Source organism: Xiphophorus hellerii, chromosome 11 (genome assembly GCF_003331165.1).
Source record: "Xiphophorus hellerii strain 12219 chromosome 11, Xiphophorus_hellerii-4.1, whole genome shotgun sequence".
Lineage (NCBI taxonomy): Eukaryota > Metazoa > Chordata > Actinopteri > Cyprinodontiformes > Poeciliidae > Xiphophorus > Xiphophorus hellerii.
Window position 1 is genome coordinate 5,390,483 of NC_045682.1, and position 18,396 is coordinate 5,408,878.

General features: G+C 41.6%; 1 protein-coding gene across 3 annotated transcripts in view; it reads left to right on the top strand.

The window, feature by feature from the left end:
* Positions 1 to 18,396, top strand: part of gria4b (glutamate receptor, ionotropic, AMPA 4b) — a 92,358-nt gene that overhangs the window by 52,601 nt on the left and 21,361 nt on the right. For all 3 annotated transcript variants that reach the window (XM_032576101.1, XM_032576099.1, XM_032576098.1), the window contains exons 8-11: positions 223 to 327; positions 4,177 to 4,287; positions 8,252 to 8,458; positions 11,573 to 11,946. In XM_032576101.1, the coding sequence (XP_032431992.1) occupies positions 223 to 327; positions 4,177 to 4,287; positions 8,252 to 8,458; positions 11,573 to 11,946 (797 nt within the window). The remainder of the gene's footprint in view (positions 1 to 222; positions 328 to 4,176; positions 4,288 to 8,251; positions 8,459 to 11,572; positions 11,947 to 18,396) is intronic.

Sequence of the window (18,396 nt, forward strand, 5' to 3'; positions counted from 1 at the left end):
TGATGTTTACAGAAGGTCTCTGGGTGGAGCGTTAAGGAAAATCCAGTGTCGTTTCCCTTCAGCTTCACATTTTTCTTACTGCTTTATTTGTTCTGTCACATAAAATCCCGGTAAGAAGAACCGACCGTGGGCCAGCTCTGTGGATGAGGCTCAGATAAATTGGTGAAGGTCTCGTTGGTTGGTTCCCCTCTGCGTGACGTCACTCTGTGTGTCTGTGTGCAGGTCCAGCTGCAGGGACTAACAGGTAATGTTGAGTTTAACGAGTTTGGTCAGAGGATCAACTACTCCATGGACGTGTTTGAGCTGAAGAATAACGGACCCAGAAGGGTAAGACATGAAGACGAGGACCAGGTCTCAGAGATGAACCGCGTGAACTTAATTTGGGGCTTTTAGTTGTTTTTTTTCCAAAGCGGAAGGATTACAGGATAGCAACTGTGATGGGTTTTAAAGCAACACTGCTGTGGGCTTTAACTAATTGGCTTCGATAAGTGATGCTGAAGGTTCTGCAGTATCTCTAAATGTCTTATAAAAATCTGTAGCTGCTTAAATCTTTCTGAATGTTTTAGCCGATGACGTCCCGTTATTTGTCCGACTCAGATCTCTTAGCATGTTCCTGATGGAGTCCTGTGAAAATTTCCCAGACTTTCTGCAGTTGGGTCATTTATAACAATTTATCAAAAGATTTTTCTACGACTTTCCAAATTTTAATTCCTTCCTGTCTTTTCAGGTCAGAGTGACCTGGAACATTAAATCTGGACATTTTCTGACTAAAACTGTGTAAACAACGTAATGAATCTCCAGCATTGACTGTTGTCAGGGCACAACCTGCTCAGAGAATATTAATGGGAGTGCAGAGTAATATTTGAGTCATTATGAGCACACTGAGTGGATGGCAGAAAATTTAAAATAAACCTCCAGTTGTTCCATTTTAGAAAGAAAACATTTAAAAAGCCTCATTAAAAGCTCCACATTAATGACATTCATTTAAATGATGAGTTGATGTACACTTCTGACCTGAACTGTGGATAAAAAGTGTTTCCATTATATGGCAATAAGCACCTTCACAGGATGGGCTCAATGCGTGAGCAGCATGTAACCGCCTCATTGAACAGGATTAGTTCTGGTTCTGGTTCTGGTCCCGTTTCACTGCCAGTGGTTCTGTTGCACAGAATCTGGAATAATGGAGAAAGAGAAACACCACAGATCTCCACAACTTCAAATGCTCATCTAGATCATTGGAGGTTGGACACAGATGGCCGTTCTGGGTCCAGAATGCATTGCTGTGAACCGTTTAAAATCTACTGATGTCCAGCGTGCTCTCTGACCAGAGTCAGCCATAAAACTGAAAGCATGAATGAAAGGTCTGTCCCAAAGAATCACTTTCAAACCGTACAGGAAGGAGTTTAATAACAGGCTTACGCCTGTGGAGGGCGCTATAAGCACATGTCCTGTCATTGATACATGGCGGGTATCAACCTGGATGAAGTTAGCGCTTTAGCATTAGCTTCCCCAAAATACTATGTTGGTGTAACAGTTTATTGTCAGTGGAACTGTTTATGGTTAGCGTATTACTGTTAGCATAGCTAATGTTTTAGCTAGCAGTGCCCACCTGTTCATTAAACCATGTCTGCTGCTTTAATATCAAGTCTGAATGACGGTTGATGTGCCAAATGCTATAGCGTGTGTGTACATATATACTGTATATATACTGTATATACATATGTGTGTTTTTGACCTTGTTTTGAGAAAAAAGAGGCTGAGCAGCAGCTCTGATGGATGGATGGGTTTCCCCTTATTGTTTTCTTTTGCCTTCGTCTAAACATGCCCGAGTCGTCCCACCTGTAGCTGCGGCTCAGTGTTAAGAGTAGCTCTGCTTCTCCACTGCCTGTAAATCAGAGTAATGTCAAAGATGTGCCCAGGCTGCTGTGATGGATGAAGTGGTTTGGGGTTGGTAGGATTTAATGCGTGTTGCGCCATTTTCTGTTATCATAAGTGAGGTGTAAAAAACAGCCTTGGGCAGCATCTCCGCCTCTGGTCTGAGAGGATGGATGTGTGTGGAAGAAATGGAGGGGAAGGCGGGAGCAGCCGAGAGAGTGATGGGGAGAGGATGAAGTGAAACAGAAGGCAATCAAGGTATGCTGGTGGAGGAGAGGAGTTCCCATCAATCAGAAGCTGCTTTGGCCGGCTCCGGGACGCGTGGGTGTTGGTGTGTGTTTGTGTTAGGTCAGAGCCTTGCCCCCACATTCTGCATGTTCTTCAATCATCCTGAGGCTGAGGGCCGCCGGCCCCACCGCCCCCGGCCCCGCCGCCTCCACTCTGTCTGAATTATGGCTGTTTGCAGCGCCTGTCACAGCCTCTGCATCCTCTATGATCTGTATATCAGTCTGACACAATATTGCTTCTCACATTCCGGCTTTTTACCATAAATTCCTGCGACGCTCCCTGGTCACGATGTGCCGATGCTCTGACTGAAGCCCATCCTGTGTGTCGCTTCCTGGCAGTCACTTTGACCCCAGATGACCTCTGGAAGGAGATTCTTACAGATGGAGAGAGATCTTCAAAGATTAGTCATTAAGTTGCTGCTTAAGCGGCATCACAAGATGGAAGCTGTTGCAGGACGCAGCATGTGGAATAATCTGGAGAACAAAAAGAAGATTTTATCTGAGAGTAACGTGAAAGTCTAGTTGGAGTGAGTTCAAGCCAACGGAAAACAATAAATCTCAAATGTTATTTTCACACACCGATGGTACCGATGCTACAGATGTGCTGCTAAATGGCAAAAGGTTTTAATAATACCTAAAAACCAAAAGGCTGGATTAACTACATGAGAACTAACAAAGAAGGCATCAGGGACTAGTGGTTTATTAAATGAAATGGTCAATCAGAAACAAATAATTACTCATGCTAACCGCTATATGTTAGTTGCTGATGCTAAATGCTAATTAGACCTTATTTATCTAAACTGCTAACAATGTGGTAAAATCCTATTTCTTCAACTTTATGGTAGAATAAAATGTTTTTATAACACCATTTTCAGGTATTAATTAGCTAATTATGAGCTAATCATGATTAGCTCAATACTGTGAGATGCTAATGCTAATTATTAAAATAAATTTGAGGACCTCTGGTTATTCCAGGCTTAGTATTCGGGTAATTGAACATTTTCATACATATTCCACCTGTTCATGGATTGTTTTGTAAAGCATTTCTAAAAAGCATCTGTGGAATCTGAAATAGGCTGCCTAGATGCTATGCTAGCTGACGTGCTATTGGCTGGAGTGTCCAAAGCAGCCAATCCAGGAGAACCATTTATTTTCCTAGCGATAGTTTTAAGACTGTTTCCAACATGTGTATTAGTCCATTTTAAGCTACATTTGGTGTAACTATTAAAATAGGTCATTATAAGTGTTTTTATAAGGATTCTGGTATTTATATTTAAAATTATGGATTTATAAAAGTATTTTGACAGGAACTAGACAGGGGCAGACATGGAGCAAGGATCGGAAGGTCGGGAATTGACCCCCAGATTTTCCTCCATAATTATGTGATAGAATGTGATAAATGGCCACATGTATGAGGATGATGATGGTCCTCTAAAAATGTGTAAGAACTGAAATAAAATCAGTTTCTTAACTTCTCTTTACAATTTTATTACATTTTGTTGAATTGCCGAGGATGACTTAATGATTAATTTACAAGTGTTGACTTATTCTTATATATCTGAATTTATTTTTAATGTACTATAAGCTTATCAGAACCCAGCCATTATTATTTTTACATAACATCTCAAACACAGGAACCCATTCGGTATAATCAGGGACTGCAGTGGTGAAGAATGCGTCGTGTTTCCAGTGTTCAGCTAAATGATTCATCTGATATCAACTGTCCTAAGAAAACCAAATCTGAGGCGTTCAGTCTGACATTCATGGCATTGGTTTTATAAAACTAATTAAATTATGGATGTTTTTTAGTCGAGATCAAATTATTTGGCTTGTGCGTCAGACCGTTTAACTCGTAAAGCAAATGAATAAAGCTTCATGTCTTGTTTATACTGAGATTTTTTGCCCAGAACATCTCCAGTAAACTCCTGTGATTCTCCATCAGTAATATTAATAATTAATAGAGTTTAGCGTGTGAACTGGGTGTTCTGGTTCTGATGCTTTGTTCTTCCTGCAGATCGGCTACTGGAACGGTGACGACAAACTGGTTCTGGAGGAGGAAACCCAGCAGCTTTCCAACGACACCACAGGCATGGATAACCGAACCGTTATCGTGACGACCATCATGGTAAACTAGCACGCTGCATTCACTGCCTTCTGCGCCTTTTCTCAGACATCTTTTCTCCAAAACTTGCTTCTTTTGTAGGTTTACATAAACATTTTTTTCTGTGCCATGCCCTGATTGCAGCTCTACCATAATCAGGACACTAGGGCTGTAACGATTCATCAGCTTCATTAAATTGTTTTGCTATTTAGCGCGCTTTGCTCCGGCTGGATGATTATTTGTGTTGCGCAGTGCTCTCACTTCTGCCAATGATTTGTGGATGAATGCTAAACGCTATTAGCGCCAAGCGCTGGAAGGAGACAGCTGACTGAAAAACAGAGTTGGCGTGACAGCGATGCTAAAACGCCTCAGCAGGAAACATTAGAGTTGAGATCGGCTACAAAAAAATCCGATTAATTAACTCTAAACACCTGAAGTAAACCCGACATTTCATTTTAACCTGCTATCGGTTTTGCAGACTCCCAAACCTGACTTTGCTCTCTTTAGGCTTAGTAATGTAACGTTTCCTGTTTTTAGCTTTCGCTTAAAATCTTCCAGATCCATCTTGTCACTTGCTGATCAAGAATAGAAGTGATGTGCAAAATATTTTACAAAAAAATAGATTTAAAAATCTTCAAACTTTTCATTTTCAGCAGTGAAAGTAAAATGTTTTAATTCTCAGCTATTTTTGCACCTTGAGGAAGTGGAGTCAATTCAGCTTCCTCCGTCTATTCAGCCCATTTTAAAATTGTCCCCAGTTGGACAGGAGGGGACATGAAAGGCCTTAGTGGCAGTGATGGACGCAGCGTCCCGAGCCCAAACGAGGCCCAGAAGAACCGGAGCAGAGGAGAGACAGCAGCCATGTTAATGGATCCCTGTTCAGAAACACTCAGAGCCGTAATGGAGTCCCAGGAGAGGGAGGGGGATGCATATGGAGGGAGAAGCTAGCTTTGTTGTTTTTCAGAGGATGGAGGACGTCTCTTCACAGACACGCTGTGGGTGTGTGTGGGCGTGCGTGTGTGTGTGTGTGTGTGGGTGTGGGTGTGCGTGTGTGTGTGTGTGTGTGTTTTTGGTCCTTTAGGTGTAAAGCTGCATGTTTTTCTCCCAGACTGATGGATCCTGGTTTGTAAAGTAGCAGAGTTGCTGTTTGCTCTAAATCTGTCACTTTGTCAGACTACCTGCTCTTACTTACAGTATATTACACACTCAGAGGACTCCCTGTAAGCCCTAAAACAGCTTAGAAAGACTAATGCTCCCATAATCACACCAATTCAGATCCATCACCTTCCTATGTAGCATGATTTTACTCTTTCTCTGTGGCGGCTTCCTTTCAGCGCCGCTTCTGATGTCGGATCAGCGCGTTTGTCGGTCGTGGTTGGAACCGACCTTGTGAAATATCCTGATGTTTCCTGTTTGTCTTCTGAAAGCTTAAAGCCCTGCTGTGTTTATACGCAGCGGCTTAAACTAAAAGGAAACGTCTGATTATTTTATGATAGAAAATAAATAAGACCAAGAGAAATAATTTCACCACCTTGACACGATATTTTACTTTAACAGTTAAAATATGAAAAGTGATGGAAATCTTTTGGTCATTTTTGTTTCCTTTTGTCATTGCAGAAATTACAGTTAATAGAAAATGTCATGGCGTAAATAACAGGTGCATTTCACTGGATCTAAAAAACCTTTAGTTTAACGAGATGAGTTCAGTCGATCACTCAGAAGAAAGGAATGCCTCGCTAAAACAAAGCAGGAGTTTTTAATGGTACGATATTTAATGGTCCGTCCCTCTGAGAGCAGAGACTGTTTCCAGTGAGGATGATCCCTGAGCCTGCAGCAGCAGGAACCAACCGGAGCCCAATAAACCGTTCAGCAGCTTCATGACATAAAAACTGGAATAATGCATGAAGAGGCTGCTGGGTGAGTCAGCGCTGTCTCTGTGTCGCCGGGTCATTTGGACCGCCGGCTGGACCGCCGGCCGTCGCTCTGGTGCTGATTAGTGCTCCTGACCAAACAGACCGTTTGTCCCGAACACCGAACACGGACCCAAACAAGCCGGCGTGGCGCTGAGCAAACGGGTTCCGTTTGGTTACATGTCGGGGTGTTTGTTTGGCTCTGGATCATGAAGCGGGCCGGGTCGTGTGTTTGTTCTGGACGGCCCGTGTCGTGAGCCTCATTAGACAGCGGCGGAGCGGTGATTATTGACCAGGCTGTCAGCCATGTTGGCCTTTTAAAGTGAAGACCGTGAAGGATCGCTCTCTCTTCCTGTGCCAGAAACACGGACCGTTCTGTCAGAACCAAGCCTCCAGAAACGACCAGAACTCCGATCCATTCAGAACCCATCGAAACCAACTGGAACCTCACCACTCAAACTGATGCGGTTTTATCTGCTTCAACGTATTTTATTGGGATTTTATGTGATGGACCAACATAATGTGAAGGATGGTTTGCATCCATTTTCTTACAAAACATAATTGTGTTCATTAAAGATTAGAGACGTCAGAAAGTCACTGACGTCTGTCCGAGTGAAGAGGATTGCAGGCCTTAAAATGTCTGAAATTCATTTTAAAAACTAAGTTTGCCTTTAATATCGTAATCAGATCTTCAAATCTGTCGTAGTGTTTTTTTGTTGTTGTTGGGTTGGAAACTTTTCCACATTTTCAGAATCAGAAATCACCAAAATTATGAACCCAAACATAAAAATGTAATTTGATATCAAGAGCTCACAGTGTAAAGACATTAAGTATTCACAAGTGAACATTAGAGGAAATAAAATCAACATCCAGTAGAAGATAATGTATCCGTCCACTTTATTTTCTTTATGTTGAAATCTAAAAACAGAAATAAAATTATGGTTCTTTAATCATGAAAACAAATATTCTTTAGTAAATATTTATCCAAAATTATAAGCAGATATTTTTTTATGTAAAGTAAGTTTAATTTATCTGAAGGTAAATAAAAGTATCAGATGGCTGAACTGAAGTCTGAAGCCGGTACTTATCGCTGTTCTGTGCTGAACCATCATTAGGTTCAGGTAATAATTATAAACGCTCTAATCTCAGTAATCACCTTCAGAAAGCAGCAGAAGTTCTTCTGACCTCTTCCTGCTGGACTCTGACCCGGCTTGGGTTCTGTTCTCCATCACTTTGTGAACAAACGTTGGAAAGGTGAGCAGAGACGAGCGTTGAGTTGAGTCTCTGAGGAGACGCAGCAGTGGTCCCGGTGAGACCCGGTCCGTAGCTCTGGTTCTCTCCTGCAGCTCAGATGTTAGGAATTGAATGTTTTGGGTTTGGCAGATCAGCTCCAGGAACAAACTGCCTTCATGAAGAGTCGCAGTAAAGCAGCGGGGGGGATTTTACAGTCACACCTGTAATGTGTCTCTAAATTAACCCCAGCGTGAATCCTCCCGCCTCAGGAAGTAGACTGAGCCGCTCAGTAATTACATGGTTGGCGGTTCGACCCTGCGCTCCGTCTGTTGCTGGAGTGACCTTCAGAGAAACTCCGAAACCCAAAAGGTTCCTAATCAGCCGGAACGCTGCTGGTGAACCGTCCGATAGGAACCAGTATTGAGTCTATTTAGAAACTCCAGATTTGATGAGCCGGTCAGATCTTATTGACTCTATTGAAGCTTTCTTTTCATTAAAACAACATTTTCCTTGTAACTTTCTGACTTATTTTCTGGTAGCGTTGCGTCTTTATTCATCGAATGTTATGACTTTATTCTTGTCATTGAAAGAAAAAAGATGTTGGCCTGAAGCTAGTACTCTGTCATATACAACTGATCGAATTAAATGAAATTTTCTTGTTTTAATGAGTTTTGCATTTTGTAATGCCATACTGCTGCTGAATTTAGTTTCTACTTCTGGCAGCTAAAGGCTTCCATACAGAAAAGACGGTTGCTCTATTTCACCAGTAGAATAAATGAAAACACAACACACCAGCCTGTGTTGTGTTTGACGCTCTGGTTTCACTGGTTTCACTGGTTTTGTAGGAGGGTCCCTACGTCATGCTGAAGAAGAACTGGGAGTCGTTCGAGGGCAACGACCAGTACGAGGGTTACTGCGTGGACCTGGCCTCCGAGATCGCCAAACACATCGGCATCAAGTACAAGATCGCCATCGTCCCAGACGGGAAGTACGGCGCTAGGGACCCAGAGACCAAGATCTGGAACGGCATGGTCGGGGAGCTGGTGTACGGGGTAGGTGGCGCTATGCTTACCGATTCTGTCCAGAGGTTAGCTGGACCAACCAACCAGGATGTCCAATCCTGGTTGGTTGGATGGATGAATGGATGGTTGGTTGTTTTGTTGATTTGTTGGTTTGTTGGTTGGTTGGTTGGAAGGTTGGTTGGTTACATGGATGGATGGTTAGTTTATTGATTGGACGGTTGGTTGAATGGATGGATGGTTGGTTGGTTGGACGGTTGGTTGGACAGTTGGTCGGATGGATGGATGGATGGTTGGTTGGTTGGTTGAATGGATGTTTGGTTGATTGGATGTTTGGTTGGTAAGATGGATGGACGGTTGGTTGGTTGATTAGTTGGTTGCCAGGTTTAAACACCTATTGAGACAGATTTAACAAACACAAGAAAGACAAGAGAGTTAGATTCTTTTGTACTCGCGAGGAGAACAGCCAGAGATGTTTTCAGTCACACATCTCTTCCGTTCTGAAAACATATGTGTCCGTTCTCCCTTTTTATTGCTGCTAGGATCCCTGTTACAGAGAGCGTCTCAAAGGGGCGGGGAAAACACTTCAATCACATAATTGCAACGCAAATGCTAGTCACTAACAAAACACATGGTATCTACACACTAGAATCATTCTGTTCCAGACACAGGATAACACAGAGCAAGTTGTACGTCTTCATGGCGACAGTTTTGTAGCCATCTAACAGGTCAAGGATGCAGAGGTTTCTGCTGAGCAATAACCATGTTGAAAACAGTTTCTCTGCTCTTCCTCAGAGAGGCCTTCTGAGAAAGGAATCAAAGTAATTCAACAACACAGAAACTTCCTTTATGCTAAGATGAAACAAATAAAGGCATAAAAGACAAGAACATTATAAAGGCACATGAAACAACAAATATTTGATAATTATATATACAATTTACCTAACATTGGTTGAATGGATGGATGGATGGATGGATGGATGGATGGATGGATGGATGGATGGATGGATGGATGGATGGAAGGTTGGATGGATGGATGGATGGATGGATGGATGGATGGATGGATGGTTGGTTGGTTGGTTGGTTGGTTGGACAGATGGATGGATGGCTGGTTAGTTTATTGGTTGGATGAATGGATGGATGGATGGATGGTTGGTTGGTTGGTTGGATGGTTTATCCTACAGTCCTAGGTTTTACCGTGGCTCATTTGTTTGCAGCCATTTTGGCATGTAAACGTTGAGTTGGGGGCGTGGCCCAACAGCTTATTTGGATAAAATTGACAGAGTTCTAAAACAGGAGCTCAGAACTGAGGAGGTGAAATCTGATTATCTGGTCACAATTTTGAGCAAAAAGTGTAATGAACATGTTTTGTAGAACTACTTCGGTTGTTTAACAGAAAGCATCGTTTGCCCCTTTTAAACAGAGTGGGAAACCCCTGATGGCCTGGGTTGTTGCCACGGGTGACACGACCAGCATGACCAGTTTTTATCTTTGGATTATATTTGTCTGATATTAAAGTATGTTTGATGATCTGAAATGTGAGGACAGCCCCCCCTGCATGTGTTTGTAGTGAATATATTGAATATTTTAGCTTTAAAGCAGAAAAATCCAGAAGGTTTACGGTGGAAATGTGAGTTAGGACGGCTCTGTGTTTACTGGGAACATCCAGAGAAATTATCAACACTTTTCCATTTCTTCCCTGGAGAAGCTCTTCAACCCGGCGAGTTTTTAAAACACTAAACGCTGCCAGGCTGTCGTCTTAGCGCATTCTGCTGAGGATGTAAGAACTTTAATCTCTGCCGTTTTCTTTCCTGGGGCTGTGTTTCCCAACGAGTTGGACGGCCGTAGTGAAAGTTAAAATGCTGTGAGAGCGTAAGCCCCGCGCCGCCATGGCTGCCGAGCCGTTCGCTGTAATCTGGTTTGTGGATTTTCTGCGAGCTGGTGAGCGTTTTTCCACAGCTGCAGAGCAAAGAGGTGACACACTGTCCTGCACTCTAAGCATATTTCTCTGATTATTTTATCCTTCCTGCTGATTCTCAGAGTCACAGCTAAGCCTCGGACTATTTTAAAGTCTATTTTTGCTTTTTATTTCCTAACTGCCACGGACTTGTATGACAGCGTATTAAGGCCACTGTCAATAGGAAAAAAAAGCTCAGAAATTTTGAGATTAATCTCAGAAATTTTCTTTAAAAAAAAACAAGGAAATTTCTTAGCCTGAAAGGTAAAAAAAAAATGCTATAAAAACTTTTAGGTTAATTCAGAAATTTTCTAGGAAAAAACGTAAAGGTTTTCTGAGCTTGAAAGGTCGGAGATATATTAGAAAAAGTCACAATTTTTGTGATTAGTCTCAGAAATTGCCTTTGAAAATTTCTAAATTTCTGATTTTGAAAAATCCAAAAATTGCTTGAAAAAAACATCAGTAATTTTTAGATTGAAAAATGGCTAGGAAAAAAATAAACGTCGACATTTGTTTCAAATTTCTACAAAAAAACAAGTGAACTTCTTTTTAAAAAGTCAATTTGTTAGAACAAACCTTAGAAATTTCATATTAATTTTAGAAATTTTCTAGAAAAAAAATTGGAAACTTCTGGGTTTGAAATGCTACTTTAAAGTCAGAAAACTTGATTTTAACCTCAGAAATCAGTTAGAAAAATAAAGTTGGAACATTTTAAAAGTGGAATATCTTTAACCTTCAAAACGTAAACATTTGAGATCAATCTCACGATTTGAGATTTTTCTTCTAAATTTTTTACTTTTAAAGTTCAGAAATGAGTTTATTTTTTCTTGAATATTTCTGAGATTATTCTCAAAATTTATTTGAGTTTTTTTGTAGCAAATTTTCAACTTTTCAAGGTCAAAAAAGACCTTGTTTTCTCAATTCAATTAAATTCAGAAATACTTTATTAATCCCAAAGGGAAATTAATGTTGTTGTAACTCAATAATTCTCCAAAGAGTTATTATAGATTTTTTTTTTTTAAATCATAAAAAAAAAAATAGATTCAAAATTTCTGAGATTATTCTCAAAATATCTCAGTTTTTAAGCAGACATTGACTCTTTTTTTCTACCATGGCCCTAATATTTAGTTACAGTCTCAACCTAATCCTGACCTAATCTCGACTAAATCCTCTTCCTCTTCCCCCCACAGAAAGCGGAAATCGCTGTGGCCCCTTTGACTATCACGCTGGTCCGGGAGGAGGTGATCGACTTCTCCAAACCGTTCATGTCGCTCGGCATCTCCATCATGATCAAGAAGCCGCAGAAGTCCAAACCGGGCGTGTTCTCCTTCCTGGACCCGCTGGCCTACGAGATCTGGATGTGCATCGTGTTTGCCTACATCGGCGTGAGCGTGGTGCTCTTCCTGGTCAGCCGCTTCAGCCCGTACGAATGGCACACCGAGGAGCCCGAGGAGGGCACCGACGGTCCGCCAAGCGACCAGCCCCCCAATGAGTTTGGCATCTTCAACTCTCTCTGGTTCTCCCTGGGCGCCTTCATGCAGCAGGGCTGTGACATCTCCCCCAGGTGAGTTCGCTCTTCCACTAAACTTTAACCCAAGAAGAGCAAGAGTCGCCACAAACTCTGCTCACACGTGACCTCAGGCCAATTAAATTCACAGATTGACATCACGTCAGGCTAACTGCCGCTTATAGGGAAGCTGCTAACCAGAGACAAGCTAACAGCTAAACATAATGAAGGTAATTGCTAGTTATAGATAACTGCTAACTGAAACCAATTTAGCAGCTACTTATGATTAGCATAACTGCTAACTGGAGATAGGCTAACTGCTACTCGTAATGAAGCTAACTGTAAACAAGCTAAAAGCAACTTGTTTTGAAGGGAATTGCTAATCATAGTGAAGCTAACTGCTAACTTGAGACAATTTAGTAGCTACTTGAGATGAACTACATCCCTCAGGGTGTACATGACCTCCAGTTTGACATCATGACAGGCTGCATTATCTTGGTCATACAGATAACTTAGTGCTCACTCTGTGCTCAAATCCCTGGCCTGTCAATCCAATTAAGTCCTTCATCAATATTTCAAGCATGTCTGATTGACACAAATAGCAGCTGAGTGAATCTTAACACCCTGCTGTGATGAGCATGGTGTGTTTAGATTAAGCAAAGTAGAAGAAGAAAAACTCATTGCTAATAAAGACCCTCAGAATGACCATGAAGCTAATCGCCATCAAACTACCAGCAACTAAAAGATAACAGTGTTTTACAGCTAGCATCACATCCACTCACACCCTACCCAACAGTTTTAATGTCAAGCTAACAGCTACTCACTGAAGCGACCTGCTAACTTGAGACAAGCCCGCAGCTACTTGGGATGAAGGTAATTCCAAGTCACAGTGAAGCTAATTACGAACTGGAGACAAACTAAATACTACCCCCAGTAAAGCTAACTGCTAACTGTAGACAAGCCAACAGCTGCTTGTAATAAATTTAATTGCTAATCTCTTTAGACACTAAAGGCTAACCAAATCTACTTGTGATGAAGCTAACTGTAGTCAAGCTAACACGTGTAACAAAGGTGATTGCTACTCACAGTGATGTTCTGCTAACTATAGACAAGCTAAAAACTACTCGTGCTGAAGGTAATTATTATTTATAGTGAAGCTACTTGCTAACAGAGTTGGAATGAAGGACATTTTAGTCATATAGTGAAGCTAACTCCTAACTCTAGACAAGCTAACATATCCTTGTAATAAATTTAATTGCTAATCTAGTGACACTCTGCTAACCAAATCTACTTGTGATGAAGTTAACTGTAGAGAAGCTAACAGCTACTTGTGATGAAGCTCAGACCTCATCCCCTCAGGGTGTACATGACCTCCAGGCCAATTAAATTCACAGTTTGACATCATGTCAGGCTGCATTATCTTGATCATACAGATAACTTAGTGCTCAAATCCCTGGCCTGCCAATCCAATTAAGTCCTTCATCAATATTTCAAACATGTCTGATTGACACAAATAGGAGCTGAGTGAATGTTAACACCCTGCTGTGACGAGCAGCAGTTTGTGGCAGCGAAGTAGAAGAAGAAAAACTGCGTTGTGTTTTAAATCCTTAAGGTTACCAGCAGTGTGTCTTTGTTAGATTGTAGATGTCTTGAGGTGAATCCGTAATGTGGGTCAGAGATTATTATAACTGCAGCATAAAGCTGATAAGTTAACATGAGAACATTTGTATTGGAAGAACAGTTTGACATTTTTGGGAATACCTCGGGGACATGACAAATCTATTCACAATTCAGTATAGGGGCATACTGTCTGTCTAAACAGCTGAAATATATAATAAAACTTCGAGTACATTGTGAAAACAAAACAAAGATGGCCGAAATTGGCCGCGGCTCAATCTCCTTGCAGCAGTCAGAGAAATCTCAGTCTGAAGAATCTTAAAAAACTTCTAATGGGAGCAAAAATAAAAGTTAATGAATAACCAGATACTTAGCTAGCTATGCTTAGCTAATGTGGAGACAGCTGCTAGCTTATCTCCAGTTAGACAAGCTCCAGCTAGTTTGTCTAACTGGAGACAAGCCAGAAGCTATTCATGATTAAGCTAACTGCTAACTAGAGAGAAGCTAACACATACTCTTGATGAAGCTAACTGCTAATTATATTAAATTCTTAGGTTGGTACTTTTGTGAACACTTTATCTGCTTTACATTCTTATCAATTTAGCAAGAGGCAGCTATTTGTTTCACTGCTTCTCATCTGAACGAGATTTGTGTTTCTGTTTTTGCTAATGTTAGCTTTCTGTTTTTACCTCTTCTGCCAGCAGTTCTTTGTCCGTATGATTTGGCTCATGCTGAAATCCAAAACCACTTTATTAGCCCTCCTTTCAGTTTTTCTGTTTGTTGAAGCCAATTTGGGGTTACGTTCCACAACATAGCAGCGTACTGTCAGCTGCTTTAGTTGCTTGCACAAGGTGATTTTCAGTTTAAAATTGGCTCACATAGCATTTTCTTAAATTGTGAAGGTTTTAAATTTCAAACACTTACGATGTAGGTTTTAGCTTGAGTCTCCCAGGTGAAATGCTGATTGTTTCTCCAAACAGAGACAAGTCTGACTGCTTCCTGTTGATGGTAGAGTACTGGTTGTTTATACTTACCCAACATAACCCCAGTTTAAATGGGGAAAACTCAAAAAGAAAGAGGAATTTTATGTCTGAAATTATTCCAGCTGCAAGTGATGTGAGGTAAAGAGACGAGGAAAATGAGAAGCGAATTATTGTGATGTTAAAGAATGATTACTGAAATGTTTTCTGCAGCGCTGTTGCATCAGATGATGCTTCCCAGAAATGCTGAACTCGTTCTTCTGTTTTAGAAGAGGGTTTTAAGTTAAGGGAGTTTGCATGTAGCTCAAAGTAAAAACTGTTGCTTGTTTTTCTGTGTTGCACTGATATCTGCTGCTCTGTTTGCTGTAGCTCGTTGTCGAACGTCTTGTGTTGCTCTGACTGATTCTGCTGGTTTTGGTTCGGACTGTCTCTGTACTTGTTGTTCTCTGCATGTCTGCGACTTCTCCTCTATTGTTTGAAGGCAAAGAACCCTGGAGTTCGGCAGACTGGTTCCCAGTAAACATGGTGGAGGATCTGGCTTGCTCTTGTTGTTGTGCGGTGGAAGTCGCCTGTTGTTGTGACATCAGGCTCCCTGTCTGCGACGCGGCGAAGCCTTCAGACGGTTATAAAGCCTCTAATTCCCCGCGGTTTCTCATTTGCTGCAAAGCCATCTCAGTGTGAATGGCTTTGTCAGGCTTAAACTTCCTGCTGCTGGTGCGCTCGGGTTATTTCAGGAGCGGTTGCTCTATCAGCGCCGTCCTGTGCTGCTGCTTCTCTAACGGCTGCTGTTGTAGAGTAATAGCGTGAACGCTGGCAGATGAAATCGGCCCATATCAACCGCGCCCACGCACGGAGGATCCAGAGGCGCATCAAAACCGGAGCTCACGTAAGCAACCCGTACTCCAGCGGGTCGGCGTGTATGATTAGGAGAACACCTGCTGTGCACCTCCACCTGCCTCCATCCCACCTCCGCTCTCTGCCTGCCTTCCTGCATTTAACAGCCTTAAAGCTCAACAATGCTCTTCATCCTTTGCTCTGTTGGCGCTTCCCTCCGATCACTGCTAATCTCATGACGCCTCAGTCCATCAACCACTTCCAGATCACCCTGAAACCAGAAGGGACGAGGTCAGAGGTCAAAAACAATTACAAAACAAGTTACAGCTGCTGAGAGATTTTACCAAAACCTTCAAATGTACCCAGAAACATCTGTGAGGAAGGAGTGTTTTCTAGACACATATTGTGTTTTAGTTAAGAGCTCAGAATGTTGGAGGAAAATCCAGTTTCCAAGCTTGGAAAGCCCCACTCTGCTCCTTCAGACTAGCCAGAAGCAATTAGCAAACGCCTGGTGGAAGGAGCTACTGCTCAGTGCTGGTCCTGATTTTAGATTTTCCTCTCCTCACTGGAAACAGGACAGGTCGTTCCTGAAGGCAGAGTTTCATAAAGAGCCTGAGCTTTTAAAGAACAGCTGAAAGAAAACTCATTTGGCTTGTTGACATTCTGATTAATTAGAGGGACAATGTAAAGAAATGAGAATCAGTGAGGGAGTGAATATGTTCCCTAAGCTATGTGTGGACCGGTCTGTGGTTCTGTCCCTTCAGGAACATTAATCTCTCCTTCCTAATCTAGATCTTTAACTAATTTCTCCCTCTCTGACAGGAAGGGCAAACGGAGCTGGAAATAGTCTTCTTCTCTTTTAAATGCGGGTTACTGCCCCCCTCCGCTCCCTCCGGGCGGCCGCAATAATTAATTCAGTGATTAATATCCCGGTCTCCAATGGTTACGGGAGAAGAAGGGAGCTCAGATGAAACGGTGACACCAAAGTCCTTTTAATTGACTACAAATCCCAGCTGAATAGAGGTGAAGTTTTTCCCTCCTGCGGCGGGATCAGGAGCTTCTTGCTCCTCCAGGTGATTTCCTCCGGCGGACCGGCCATCTTTCTGCTGAGTCATGCCGCCGCTCATTTGCTCCTGATTAGCGCCGATTAGCTCAGATTGTGAAGCAAACGTTCCTGACGGCTGCAGATAGTCGCAGGCCAGAAGAAGAGAGGAGGACGACTTTGAAGCTGCTCTATCTGTTCACGCCGCGCCGTCAGTGCAATGCCAATTAGCTTTTGTTATCCGGCGCCACAGCGCTGCTCTGCCGCATGGCTTATTGCTCATGTCAGCAGCGCCTCTCTGCACTCGCAGCGCATATTCTGGGCTGCACTGGAGGCTCGCACTGGGCCGGGTTCACCGCTGGCCCGGAGCTTCAAAGACGAGCTCCAATTTAGAGCTTCTGCTTTGATATTCGGGTCCCTGTGCTAACGATGCTGCGGCTATGAAAAACAGACATGTATGGCTGACGTTTAGGTGCATATATATTCTTGTTTTACTTTAAAAATCTACACATTCCTGTCAAAATGTATGTTTTCTAAGGTTCGTTTCTGAATCAAACTCTGGTCCTCCAAACCTCGGTCTGGGTTCGGTTGAAGTGAACTCTGGTTTGGTTTGAATGCATATATGAACGCCGAGCGGACCAGAGACTGCTCCAAAAGCAACGCAGGGCATTCAGCTGTTTTTGCTCCGTTTTCCCTTTTGCTTGTTTCCTTTTTAATGTCCTAACAGAAGTTTGTTTTTTAGTTGGATTCTTCAGGATAAATATCAGAAATATTTAATCATACTTTTTTAAAAAAAAAAAGCATTAAGAGTGTGTAAACTTATAACAGCCGCCCCTCATCAAATATATTTCACTTTTTTATTACAATTGTCTGCGTTAATGTGGAATTAAACCATTTGTTACAAGTTTTACTGTTTTAGTTAATAAAATAGTTTTAAAAACCATTTCTCTTCTTTTATCCTCCTATAAATAGTTATTAATTATACATTTGACCCAGGAAGCCTCAGATTGAGTTAATAAAGTCATTTTTTTATTACTGGTCAGGTTATTATTCCCTCACTTATAGAGTAATTATAATTTTATTCTCACTCTGTGAGTAAAATCCTGATTTCTATCATTTTATTTTTATTCTGGAAAGTCAGCAGTTTATTCCTAAATCCAGAAGTTTAAAGTAATAAAGGTGCAACGGATCAGTAATCTGTGTTTAGTAGCAACAGAACCTTTTTATTAAATAAAAACTGGAGACCCTTTCAGTTGTTGTGCTAACCAGTCACTGATAATAAAGCAGATTATGGCGTATTAATGATCCTGAGGGGAGATTTGTTTTGCTTTCATCCTGATTATTATCTCTGAAGTTCCTCCGTCTGATTTTCCCATCATATGATTCGTTTTTACGGCTGCAGATGGAAAGAAGAAAAGCATTTCATTTGCCGTATAATTTATATGCTGATTGTTCCAGCAGGGCTTTGAAGCTGGGATGTTTGCTCTCAGAAAGCACTTTCTGGCTCTTCAGTCACACTGGAGCGATGTGCGGAGATATATTCACACACATCGCTCAAATCCAGATGAAACATCAACAACTTTTAATGTTTCTGCATCAAAATTCAGAGGATTAATTACTGCTGACCCTGGTGTTCACCGGACTGCCAGAAAATATGTCAGAATCCCACTAAAAATGCTTAAAACTTCCTATTATATTAGTTAAAACCACAAATATACCTTAATAAGAATGAGTACGCTCAGTGGAAGCCAGGCTAGCGCTAACGCAGAAGCTAACATCCATGATTTTTCTCAGCGCCGCTGGATCCAGCTAATAGCATGTCAGCTAGCTAGCTAGTTTGCCATGTCAGATTCCCAAACTGCATTTTCCTTAAAATATTGTTTTAATGTGTACAAAAAATGTCAAACCTTTTTACACATTAAGGGAGTGTGTATAAACTTATCAATGCTCCTGATATTTTTACATAATTTTACATTTATGACATGTATAATCCATGAATTTTACAACTAGTTAACATATGAATATAGCATTTAT